Source organism: Penaeus vannamei, chromosome 3, assembly GCF_042767895.1.
Source record: "Penaeus vannamei isolate JL-2024 chromosome 3, ASM4276789v1, whole genome shotgun sequence".
Lineage (NCBI taxonomy): Eukaryota > Metazoa > Arthropoda > Malacostraca > Decapoda > Penaeidae > Penaeus > Penaeus vannamei.
This window is the reverse complement of record NC_091551.1, coordinates 51020352-51034206: the sequence shown is the minus strand read 5'-3', so window position 1 is coordinate 51034206 and position 13855 is coordinate 51020352. Positions and strand designations below refer to the sequence as shown.

Genomic DNA, 13855 nt, shown 5'->3' with positions numbered 1-13855 from the left:
AATGTATAAGCCCATAGAAAAGAAACCAATAAACTCAGATAGAAAATAGATCATAAACTCATAGATATAAAGCAATTGACAAATTCACACATAAAATAACCGATAAATTGACAACTATAAAGTAAACAATAGACTCGTAGACACAATAATCCAAATGCCCAATTCGCAAAAAAAAAAAAAAAAAGAAACTCAGGACTCAAAGACAAATTCACAGAGCAAAACAAAAAAGACGTACTCACAGAACAACAACAACAACAAAAACGAACCCACAGAAAAAGAAACGAACTCACACAACAAAAAAAGGAAAAAACGAACAAAAAAAAAAGGAAACTCAGAACCAAAAAAGGCGAACTCACAGAACAAACAAAAAAGAAAAGAAAAAAAAAAGACGAACTCACAGAGGAAAACAAAAAAAAAGGACACAGAACAACAACAAAAAAGACGAACTCACAGAGGAAAAAAAAAGGACAGAACAACAAAAAAAGACGAACTCACAGAGGAAAACAAAAAAAAAGGACTCAGACCAACAACAAAAAAAGACGAACTCACAGATAAGAGGTGACCCCCTGCGCCATCTTGGAAACCAGGAAGAACATACGAAAGACTGTCCAAAAATCCATCGTTATATCGAGCTCTTCTCTCGTACAAGTAGGTGCGCATTTCAGGTACCCTTGTTGACCTGTTGGGGTAAGAAAAAAAAGGTCAAGGTCATTTATTGAGAGAGAACGCAAATGAAGAGAGAGAGAAAAAAATAATGAAAAAGTATGGCAAATAATTTATTGAGAGATAACGCAAAAGGAAGAGAGATGAAAAATAAATAAAAAGTATGGCAAATAATTTATTGAGAGAGAACGTAAAGGAAGAGAGAAAAAAATAAAAAGTATGGCAAATAATTTATTGAGAGATAACGCAAAAGGGAGAGAGAGAAAAAATAAATAAAAAGTATGGCAAATAATTAATTGAGATATCACGAAAAGGAAGAGAGAGAGAGGAAAAAAAGGTCAAGGTCATTTATTGAGAGAGAACGCAAAGGGAGAGGGAAAATAATAATAATAAAAAATATAGCAAATAATTTATTGAGAGATAACGCAATGGAAGAGAGAGAGGAAAAAAAGGTCAAGGTCATTTATTGAGAGAGACGGAAAAGGAAGAGAGAGAGAGAAAAATAATTAAAAAGTATGGCAAATAATTTATTGAGAGATAACGCAATGGAAGAGAGAGAGAGGAAAAAAAGGTCAAGGTCATTTATTGAGAGAGAACGCAAAAGAAGAGAGGAAAAAAATAAATAAAAAGTATGGCAAATAATTAATTGAGATATATCGAAAAGGGAGAGAGAGAAAAAATAAATAGAAAGTATGGCAAATAATTTATTGAGATATCACGAAAAGGAAGAGAGAGAAAAAATAAATAAAAAGTATGGCAAATAATTTATTGAGATATAACGCAATGGAAGAGAGAGAAAAAAATAAATAAAAAAGTATGGTAAATAATTTATTGAGATATAACGAAAAGGAAGAGAGAGAAAAAATAAATAAAAAGTATGGCAAATAATTTATTGAGATATATCGAAAAGGGAGAGAGCGAGAGAAAAAAATAAAAAGTATGGCAAATAATTAATTGAGATATATCGAAAAGGGAGAGAGAGAAAAAATAAATAAAAAGTATGGCAAATAATTAATTGAGATATATCGAAAAGGGAGAGAGAGAAAAAATAAATAAAAAGTATGGCAAATAATTAATTGAGATATATCGAAAAGGGAGAGAGAGAAAAAATAAATAAAAAGTATGGCAAATAATTAATTGAGATATATCGAAAAGGGAGAGAGAGAAAAAATAAATAAAAAGTATGGCAAATAATTAATTGAGATATATCGAAAAGGGAGAGAGAGAAAAAATAAATAAAAAGTATGGCAAATAATTAATTGAGATAACGGAAAAGGGGAAAGAGAAAAAAAAATAAAAGTATGGCAAATAATTAATTGAGATAACGGAAATGGGGAAAGAGAAAAAAATAAAAGTATGGCAAATATTTAATTGAGAGAGAACGCAACGGGAGAGAGCGAGAAAAATAAGAGAAAAAATATGACAAATTAAGGAAGAGTGCGGGGGAAAAGTTCCACTAAGGAGAATATAGAAGAACGAGAAGAAGAGGGAAGAAGAGAGTATGGAAGGAGGGAGGGAGGGAAGAAGGGAAGAAGGGGATGAAGGGAAGAAGGGAAAAAGGGAAGAAGGGAGGGAGGGAGGGGAGGGAGGAGGGGAGGGAGAGGAGGGAGGGAGGGAGGAGAGAGAGAGAGAGAGAGAGAGAGAGAGAGAGAGAGAGAGAGAGAGAGAGAGAGAGAGAGAGAGAGAGAGAGAGAGAGAGAGAGAGAGAGTGAGAGAGCGAGAGAGAGAGAGCGAGAGAGAGAGAGAGCGAGAGAGAGAGAGAGAGAGAGGAAGGAGAGAGAGAAAGGAGAAAGAGAAAGAAAAACAGAAAGAAACGAAAGAAACATCCACATCCACAGACACAACCCTGAAACACAAACGACCGACCCACACCCACAACAAACAAACAAACACAGACAAACAAAACCCCCCACCCCCAAGTCCCCCTCCACCCCAGCCCCCTCTACCCCCTCCACCCCCTAAGGTCCCTCACCACCCTCTCCCCCTCTCCTTCCCCCTCCACCCTCTCCCTCCAACCCCCCTCCCCCCAACCCCCTCCACCCCAACCCCCTCCCACCCAACCCCCTCCACCCCCTAAGGTCCCTCACCACCAGCAAGGTCCCTCCCCCCTCCCCACACCCCCTACCCGACCCACTCCCCTCCACCCCCCAAGGTCCCTCACCACCCCACCAACCCCTCCACCCTACCTCCACACCAACCCCCCAAGGTCCCCCACACCCCCTCCCAAGGTCCCTCACCACCAGCAAGGTCCTTCCACTCGCCGGACCTCGCCTAGACGTCATCCCAACCCCCACCCTCCCCCACTCCCCCTCCCTCCACTCCCCCCAACCTCCCACACCCCTCCAACCCCCACCCCCTCCCCCCACCCTCCCCCACCACCCCTCCAAGGTCTCTCCACCCCCCACCCCAACCCCTCCAAGGTCCCTCCTCACCACCAGCAAGATCCTTCCACTCGCCGGACCTCGCCCAGACGTCCATCCCCTACCCCCCAAGGTCCCCCTCCCACCCCTCCCTCCACCCCCTCCACCCTCCCACTCCCCCTCCATCCACCCCCCAAGGTCCCTCCATCCTCACCACCAGCAAGGTCCTTCCACTCGCCGGACCTCGCCCAGACGTCACCCCAACCCCCCCAACCCCTCCACCCCCAACCCCAACCCCGCCTCCACCCCCTCCTCCCAACCCCCCACCCCACACCCTCCACTCCAACCCCCAAGGTCCCTCCATCCTCACCACCAGCAAGGTCCTTCCACCTCGCCGGACCTCGCCCAGACGTCACCCCAACCCCTCCACCCCAACCCCAACCCCGCCTCCACCCCCTCTCCCAACCCCCCACCCCACACCCCCTCCACTCCAACCCCCCAAGGTCCCTCCATCCTCACCGCCAGCAAGGTCCTTCCACTCGCCGGACCTCGCCCAGACGTCACCCCAACCCCCCCAACCCCTCCACCCCCAACCCCCAACCCCGCCTTCCACCCCCTCTCCCAACCCCCCACCCCCACACCCCCTCCACTCCAACCCCCCAAGGTCCCTCCATCCCTCACCACCAGCAAGGTCCTTCCACCTCGCCGGACCTCGCCCAGACGTCATCCCCTACCCCCAAGGTCCCCTCCACCCCCTCACCCCTCCCCACCCCCCTCCACCCCCCAAGGTCCCTCCCAACCCCCCCCACCCCCTCCATCCCACCCCAAGGTCCCTCCATCCTCACCGCCAGCAAGGTCCTTCCACTCGCCGGACCTCGCCCAGACGTCATCCCGCAGGAGCAGCGAGAGGGTCGGCGCGTCGCCCAAGAGCACGTCGAACAGCCTCAGGACAGCGGCCGTGAGGAGCTCGTCCACGAATCTGTAATGATAATCATAATAATAATAAGAGAGAGACAGAAAGAGAGAGAGGAAGAGAAAGAGAGAGAAAGAGAAAGAGAGAGAGAGAGAGAGAGAGAGAGAGAGAGAGAGAGAGAGAGAGAGAGAGAGAGAGAGAGAGAGAGAGAGAGAGAGAGAGAGAGAGAGAAAGAAAGAGAGAAAGAAAGAGAGAAAGAAAGAGAGAAAGAGAGAGACAGAGAGAGACTGAGAGAGAGAGAGAGAGAGAGAGAGAGAGAGAGAGAGAGAGAGAGAGAGAGAGAGAGAGAGAGAGAGAGAGAGAAAGAAAGAGAAAGAGAGAAAGAGAGAGAGAGAGAGAGAGAAAGTGAGAGAGAGAAAGAGAGAGAGAGAGAGAGAGAGATTAAGAGAGAGAGAGAAAAGAGAGAGAGAGAGAGAGAGAAAGAGGCAGCCGTGAGGAGCTCGTCCACCAATCTGTAATAAAAATAATAATGATAATAATAATAATAAGAGAGAGAGAAAGAGAGAGAGAGAGAGAGAGAGAGAGAGAGAGAGAGAGAGAGAGAGAGAGAGAGAGAGAGAGAGGGAGAAAGAGAGAGAGAGAGAGATAAAGAGAGAGAGAGAGAGAGAGAGAGAGAGAGAGAGAGAGAGAGAGAGAGAGAGAGAGAGAGAGAGAGAGAGAGAGAGAGAGAAAGAGAGAGAGAAAGAGAGAGAGAAAGAGAAAGATAGAGATAGATAGATAGATAGAATCTGCAATAGGAATGATGATGGTGATGATGATGATGATAATAGTGAAAATGATAATAATAATGATAATATTAATAATGATAATAATAATGACAATGATGACGAAAATGAGAATGATGATAATAATAATAATGAGTATGATAACGATAATCATAACAATTATAATAATGATAATAATAATAAAACTAACAATATCAATAATAAAAACTAAATAATAAAAAATAAAATACAAATGTATCCCTTGGAACAGTGTTGTCTAAACTGGGGTACGTAACATAGATCATAGGGATACGTGAACAAACAAGGAACACACACGTCTCACATCTCATAATAAATTGTGTTTTTTCAAGCACTCTGTTATTCAATCATCTTTTTTATTCGTGTATTAAATTCGAATTTATTGATCAACACTCCTGCAATGCAGTCTTTTCATAATTAGTATATTAGTTGCATTAGCCTGAATAAAAGTTTGTTTAGCGATGGTGGACGGGGGGGGGGGGGGTACGTAACAGTACAAGAAGGTAATAACAGGTAAAATAGGCAAAAACAAATAAATAATAATTAAAAAAAAGAAGAAAAAAGAACAACACTGCCTTGAAATACTGCGAACTAGGGAAACGAGCCTATTAAATTCTGCCCATGTCTCCTTATCACCCAAAGAAGTAAAAAAAATAATAATAATAACTTTTAAAAAATCATTTGACCTTTAACGACTTAAGGAAAGCAAGAAAATGAAAAATGAAAAAAACGAACAGAAATTACACAAACAGAGAAACAAAAACGAGAAATGAAACTAAACTAACCTTAAGCCATTTTCCCGATTGTCTTTCTCCGCCATTCCGAACATTCCTGCTCGGACGAGTCTGTGTGAAGGCACATATTAAGTTCATCAGAAAAAAGTACAGTTTAATGATGATAAAGATGATGATACTAAGGAGAGTGATAAAAGATCAATTATCATTACTTTCCCTTATATTATGGTCATCTTGAAATTAATAAAAAAAATATACGATAAGTAACGTAGAAAACAATATAATTAATTAATATCTGATTTTGAAAATAACATGGTTTGTAACATCTCAAATCAAAATGATCAGTAACTCAAAATAAAACATTCAAATTGACATATCGACATCAAAATAATTAATAACATTAAAAAAGGAAAAAAAAAAAAAAAAAAAAAAATCAAAAATCAAATACAAAATGAAAAGACATCTTTATCTTTAAAAAATAGCGTCTCAATTTCAAAAACAGACTGAAAAGCAACATACCAAAATAAAAACAAGACAATATAATAAATACGATCTCAAAAAAAAAAAAAAAAAAAAAAAAAAAAAAAAAATGCGCATCAACACACAACTAACAAAACAATAAAAACAAAACAAACAACAACAGCAACGCACCTGATGAGGGGGCTGACCGGCAGGAACACGACGTGGACGACCCATCCGATGACAGAATTTTCGTCGTCTTCTTCGCGGGAGTCTCTGATGTGGCTGGGGAGGGGGGGGGAGGAGAGTGGGGAGAGGGGGGGGGGAGGGAGAGGGGGAGAGGAGGGGGGAGGAGAGGGGGAGAGGGGAGAAAGGGGGAGGGGGGAGGAGAGTGGGGAGAGGGGGAGGGGAGGAGAGAGGAGAGAGGGGGAGGGGGGAGGAGAGTGGGGAGAGGGGGGGGAGGAGAGGGGGAGAGGGGGAGGAGGGGGAAGGGGTTAATTAGTGATAGGAGGAAACGTCTGTTTTGCAATTGGTGAGATGTATCAACATTAAGGTAGACGTTTTGGCTATGATGCAAGTAATACACGCTGGGATACGCACACGCGCACGCACAAACAAACAAACACACACACAAACACACGCACACATACATACACACCTAGACGGACACACACACACACAAACACATGCACAAACACACACACACACACATCAGCACCTCTTATCTATGCTCAAACCTCTGCATACACCAATGGAAATATACACCCAAAACGTACTTGAATATATCTAAATAATCATATAAATTCAAATCTTTTATCCCCCCCCCTCCCACAAAAAAATAATATCCACTCACACACAACTCTCACACAACAAAACCCACCTCCTCGCCCACCCGCATCCCCCAAAACCTCACAAACAACAAAACAAAAAAGCCCAACCCAACCAAACAAACAAACAAACAAACAAAAAACTCGCATCCCCCAAAACCTCACAAACAACAAAACACTCCAAAAAATACCAACCCAACCAACCAAACAAACAAAACAAAAAAAACTCACTCCTGCAAGTTCTTCAAGCCAGTCGCGCATCCCCCAAAACCTCACAAACAACAAAACACTCCAAAAAAACCAACAACCCAACCAACCAAACAAACAAAAAAAAAAACTCGCATCCCCCAAAACCTCACAAACAACAAAACACTCCAAAAAAACAACCCAACCAACCAAACAAACAAAACAAAAAAAACTCACTCCTGCAAGTTCTTCAAGCCAGTCGCGCATCCCCCAAAACCTCACAAACAACAAAACACTCCAAAAAACAAACAACAACCCAACCAACCAAACAAACAAAAAAAAACCCTCACTACTGCAAGTTCTTCAAGCCAGCCGCCAGGTGTGGGAGGAAGAAGAAGAGCAGGTAGAGCCCGCGGTTCTTCGGCGGCTCTTCCAGGCTGTACTTCTCGACGATGATGCTGATCTGGATCCCGTAGCCCAGCAGGTAGGACACGGTGAGCACGGCGAGGAGGAGGCCTTCCAACCACGTGAACTGGCGGTGCTGGTCGCGCCGGGCTGCGGGGGGTTGGAGAGGGGCGTTGGGTGTTGGTGCGTTGGGAGAGGGAAGGGGGAGGGAGGGGAGAGCGGAAGAGGGAGGGAGGAAGAGAGAGAGGGGAGAGGGAGAGAGCGAAAGAGGGAGGGATAGGAAGGGAGGGTAGAAGGGAGAGAGGGGGATAGGAAGGGGAGGAAGGGAGGAAGTGAAAGAGAGAGAGGGATAGGAAGTGGGGAGAGGGAGAGAGGGATAGGAAGGGGGAGAGCGAAAGAGGGAGGGAGGAAGAGAGAGAAAGAGGGATAGGAAGGGAGAGAGGGAAGGGGAGGGAGGGGAGAGCGAAAGTGGGAGGGAGGAAGAGAGAGGGGTAGAAAGAAGGGGAGGGAGGAAGAGAGAGTGGGGAGAGGGAAGGGGAAGGAGGGGAGAGCGAAAGAGGGAGGGAGGAAGAGAGAGGGGTAGAAAGAAGGGGAGGGAGGAAGAGAGAGGGGGAAGAGGGAAGGGGAGGGAGGGGATAGCGAAAGAGGGAGGGAGGAAGAGAGAGGGGAGAAAGAAGGGGATGGAGGAAGAGAGAGGGGGGAGAGCGAAGGGGAGGGAGGGGAGAGCGAAGGGGAGGGAGGGGAGAGCGAAAGAGGGATGGAGGGAGGAAGAGAGAGAGAGAGTGGCTTAGGAAGGGGAGAGAGGGGAGAGCGAAAGAGGGAGGGAGGAAGAGAAAGAAAGAGGGATAGGACGGGGAGAGAGGGACAGGAGGGAGGGAGGGGGGAAGAGAGAGGGGGGAAAAGGAAGGGGAGAGAGCGACAAACGGAAGAGAGGAAGGGAGAGAGAGAGAGAGAGAGAGAGAGAGAGAGAGAGAGAGAGAGAGAGAGAGAGAGAGAGAGAGAGAGAGAGAGAGAGAGAGAGAGAGAGAGAGAGAGGTGGAGAAGAAAGAGAATACGGGAAAATGAAGTAAGAAGGGAACACGGAAAGATGAAAGGATAGGAACAAAGCGAAACAAAAAACGGAAGGGAGAAAGATGAGATAATTCCATGGACAAAATATCTACGTTTACACACTCTGATCAAGGGCACAAGCACGGTCAAAACTCCTCCAAACATATTTCGAATTCTAGGAAAAGACAGATTCGCCGCCTCACTGTACCAACCAAGGCCCACGCCCCTTTGCAAATATTTTTGTAGTATCTTTTGATTTACATTATCTAGCTGTCCTCTTGTCTTTTCAGAACACCACCTCTTTAGCCATTTTAATCACCTTAACCTAAATATTTTTACATGACTCGTGATGCTATAAACAATTCATAAATGGATCTTTTATCTTAGTCTTAGACCGAAAACATATTCGTTGTCTGGCTCTCCAAATCAATCCGGTCACAATAGGATAGTGTAAGTCTTCGTAACATCGAGACAAAAGGAAAAAAAGAAAGGGAAGACGAAGAACGGAAGGGCAAAAAGCGAGTGGGAGAGGGAGAGAGGGAGAGAAGGAGAGAGGGAGAGAGGGAGGGAGGGAGGGAGGGAGGGAGGGAGGGAGAGGGAAGGGAGAGAGGGAGGAAGGGAGAGAGGGAGAGGGAGGAAGGGAGAGAGGGAGAGAGGGAGAGAGAGAGGGAGAGAGAGAGAGAGAGAGACAGAGAGAGAGAGAGAGAGAGAGAAAGAGAGATAGAGACAGAGAGAGAGAGAGAGAGAGAGAGAGACAGGAAAAAAGAGAGAGAGGGAGGGGGGGGAAGAAAGAGAAAGAGGGAGAGAGATAGAGAGCGAGAAAGATAAACAGATAGATAGAGAAGGAGAGAGAGGGAGGGGGAGGAGAGGGGAGAGAGAGAAAAAGGGGAAGAGAGAATGAGGGGGAAGAAGGAGAGAGAGGGGAGAGGATTATATATATATATATATATATATATATATATATATATATATATATATATATATAGAGAGAGAGAGAGAGAGAGAGAGAGAGAGAGAGAGAGAGAGAGAGAGAATAATTGACAGAACTATTAAATGGCCTTACGCATCTCTAAACAAATATAAACATTGCATTACTTTCGAAACTGTACAGAAAACTTATAAAAAATATTGTAACTATACACTTCATCCTTAACTAAACACGAAGAAAAAATAACTGTCATGTATTAACACAATATGCAATAACAATATAAAGATTTTTCGACCCAAATTCCCTAATTGATCGTCTCGGTTCGATATACGTAAATATTTACTCTGTTATTCTAATTAAATGCAATCCAATCATAAAGACATAAAGAACATCGGATGATAATCCATTAATCATCATTTTTTTGTGCAACGTAAGGTTTAACAAAAATAAAGTCAAAGCTAATGTTATCAAAATACTCCTAAGCAAACGTATTTACGGGAGTATCATTATAACTAATCATCTAATGTTACCTTACTCATTATTACTTACTTATTATGAAGATTTACTTAGTGCTTTTCCAGTTTCAGGAACTAACCTAACCCATTCTTTCGAAAAGTCAATCACGATATTTGGCGGTTCCTTGTCTCTCTATTCATGGCTTGAATTTGTGCCTTGCATCATATATATGATAATAAAAAACAACAATAATAATAATAATAATAATAATGATAATAATATTACGTATTATTATTATTATTCCTATTGTTACTATTATTATTATTACGGTATTACTTCCTTGTTGTAATAATTACACCCGTGCAAACATACTCGTAGTAATATCATGGCTATCCCTAGGCCTACTGTGTACATTTGTGTCAGTGGAACGTGTAGCAAGCTTATACATATAGTACACTCACTATAGCTAGCCAAAGTCCAGGCTATCGGCCGGTTTGTTAAGAATTGTGCTTACCCGACCCCAAGAATATTCGTATTCTTGACATGCATATATAAATAAAGAAATAAATGCATATTTATCAGTCTAGACATGTATATCAACCGGGCAATTAGACAGTTAAATGTATATCTATCAGATATATAGACAGACATGCCTTTATTTCTGCGTCTGTATTTACAATTATTTCTTTATTATTAACTTGATTATTTACACTTATTATTCCGAGGGGGTGTATCTATTCATTGATAATCTGTGATACAAAAGGTATTAACGTAATAATAATACCAATAATGATAATACAAAAAACAACGAACATTAGATTATCAAAGAGTGATTCCTCACCCGACTAACAGTCTTACAAGAAAAATAAATAAACAAATAAACAGAAATACAGTCTCGCAAGGAAAATAAACAAACAAACAGAAATACACTCTTACAAGAAAAATAAACAAACAGAAATACAGTCTTGCAAGAAAATTAAGTAAATAGATAACTAAATAATAAATAAATAAACAGAATAAGAGGGACTTACGTAACCGAGGAGTGTAGTGGGTGTAGTCCTCGGATTCTCCACTTGACGTCATCTTCATCCGGGACTCAACAAAATACGGAGAACGATCACCTTCCGGCGGCCTCTTGGGGTCTTATTTTTTTTTTATTTTTTTGCTCTAACTCGTCTTTTTATTATTTTCTCTTCACTTCTGTTTATTTGTGACGATTGTTTTTGTTTTATGTAATTATTATTTGAAATCCTGAGGAGTATAAGGAGGATAGGTAAGTTGTATTTAGGGCTGAGAAAATATTCTTAAAATTTGTGTTCCAGTGTAGGTTCAAAAATACATTCACTGTTTTCACACGTTTACTAACGGTTGAGAGTGTTATTTACGACAAAAAATACTAAATATATAAAATGCCTGGACGAGTAATCTATGTATCAGCATTCCATGAAATAAAATAATCACTATTAATAACTAAAACATCATATTCTCTGTTGACACCACAAGCAGTCTCGACAAGAATGGTCTACCTTCCATGGCCCAACTGGTCACTTATCTCTTCTTATCTCTTATCTGTTATCTCATTACTCACCTGCCCTCTTTACCTGCTAGAGTATATACCATGGCTACAGACAGCTATCTTATCTCACGACGAAGACCAGGATGTTTGGAAAGAGCAGACCACAAAATGACGTTTTTGTTATTTCCGTTTTGTCTCTTTTTTTTAAATTGTATCACTGAAGTGTGTTATCGGAGAAAATATGTGAAGGCAAACTGGTCATTGATAAATTGAGTCCAGTTGTTCTTATCGAGAAAAAAAATAGGTTAAGCACACACTGATAATGGCAATACGGATGGACGAGGATATTGATAACTGTAATAAAATCTGTAGTGATCGTTGTAATCAAAGAGATAAATGCTAGTCAAATAATAACAGGAATAGGTAATTCAACTACCAATTATCAACATAATTTGGGTACAAAAGTTACGAGTACTGATATATCTCGTGTTTGTACATCAGTCATTCATACTTGTAACGTAGGATATACTACTGTGCTACTACTGTTACTACTATAATTGCGATCTTTATGTCGTTATTATTCAAATCACTGACGATGTTGAACGTACCATTAATGTTAAAAAAATGGAACATACGATAATTCTTTCTGTATAAGTCAACATACTCATGTTAACAAGTACAATCATTATTAACTTCGTTTTTAATTATCATTGGTAATATTATCAATACTTCCCTTGCTCTTATCAGCTTTGATCAATATCATTACTGTTATCAGTGATAATAACTGCCACGATGATAAAGAGGGACAGCATCGTTCTAATTTCACTCGTATTATCATATTATCATCATTATCAATATTTTCACTTGCCGTCGAAACTGTTTTAGGAATTAATATTACTTAATCATAGTCATCGCCATTATGTTTATATTACTATAATCACCATCCAGTTTCTTTATCTACACAATCCTTCACATTTCCAATAGTAATAGTATTCATATCATTGCTCGTGGAGAAATCACTATTATTATGACTTGATAATAAATGCCATTTTCATAATTACACAACAGGACTCTGAGTGCATCTGCTCTGACCATTTCTTTATGGTATATATAATTATCACACGATTTATGAAAACACACACACTTTAAAAAAAAGAATGAAAAAATACACACACACACACACACGCACACGCACACGCACACGCACACGCACACGCACACGCACACGCACACACACACACACACACACACACACACACACACACACACACACACACACACACACACACACACACACACACACACACACACACACACACACACACACACACACACACACACACACACACACACACACACAACAAAACGATTTTTTTTCTTCTAAATAAGCCACACGTACACGTCCCTCCACAACGACCGCCAGCAACGAACTGTCCAGGTCCTCGAATACCCATTGGCTCTCTCGTTAACTTATCTGTATTTAAACATTAAAGGCCGTTGGTCCGGTGACGAAGCCATGGCCACTGCGACGATAAGGGAGATAACAATAACGTCTCATACAAGATCTGCACATGGGTGTTCGAAACAGGACATGAGATTAGGTTGACTGGACTTCCTCCCGCGACGAAAAATTCCGCGGAAATTTGAAAAGATTAACTGATTTTTTTTTTTAAGCGTTTAGGAAATGATCGAGATTAGATTGGCGGGAATCTTCATGTCGAAAAAATTACGCGGAAATTGAAAAATCACTTATACTTTTGCGTTAGTTTTGTATCGAGAAATATTGAGAATATATCGGTTTTACTCCGTTTTTTTCTATTTCTTTATTTTTCACGTTCTAAAAAATAAAATAATGGAAATAGGAAAACCCTGTTTGAATCGACTATATCCAACGGAACCAATATTATTAATAGGTAAATATATTCTCTAAAATATTATTCGTTCATTTGTGTATGTGTGTCATGATATTCTCTTTTGCATGTACTGTTATTCAGTGCCATTGTATATCGCCATCATATTAGCATACTTACAAACGCTCACAGTGGTATACTTACCAACGTTCACAATGATATACTTCCCAACGTTCACAATGGTATACTTACCAACGTCCAGTGGTATACTTACCAACGTCCACAATGATATACTTCCCAACGTTCACAGTGGTATACTTACCAACGTTCACAATGGTATACTTCCCAACGTTCACAATGGTATACTTACCAACGTCCAGTGGTATACTTACCAACGTTCACAATGGTATACTTCCCAACGTTCACAGTGGTATACTTACCAACGTTCACAATGGTATACTTACCAACGTTCACAGTGGTATACTTACCAACGTTCACAATGGTATACTTCCCAACGTTCACAGTGGTATACTTACCAACGTTCACAATGGTATACTTACCAACGTCCAGTGGTATACTTACCAACGTCCACAATGATATACTTCCCAACGTTCACAATGGTATACTTACCAACGTCCAGTGGTATACTTACCAACGTCCACAATGATATACTTCCCAACGTTCACAATGGTATACTTACCAACG

General features: G+C 41.5%; 1 protein-coding gene across 1 annotated transcript in view; it reads right to left on the bottom strand.

Annotated features, from left to right (window-relative positions):
- The window catches only part of LOC113800038 (uncharacterized), a 17817-nt gene extending 4997 nt beyond the window's left edge, over window positions 1-12820 (bottom strand). Inside the window, exons 1-7 of the mRNA XM_070114331.1 lie at window positions 12700-12820; window positions 10816-11035; window positions 7296-7500; window positions 6125-6217; window positions 5525-5584; window positions 3869-4002; window positions 550-679 (exon numbers count right to left, since the gene is read on the bottom strand). Of these exons, the coding sequence (XP_069970432.1) occupies window positions 550-679; window positions 3869-4002; window positions 5525-5584; window positions 6125-6217; window positions 7296-7500; window positions 10816-10873 (680 nt within the window). The 5' untranslated portion in view covers window positions 10874-11035; window positions 12700-12820. The remainder of the gene's footprint in view (window positions 1-549; window positions 680-3868; window positions 4003-5524; window positions 5585-6124; window positions 6218-7295; window positions 7501-10815; window positions 11036-12699) is intronic.
- Between the last annotated feature and the right edge of the window lie 1035 nt (window positions 12821-13855).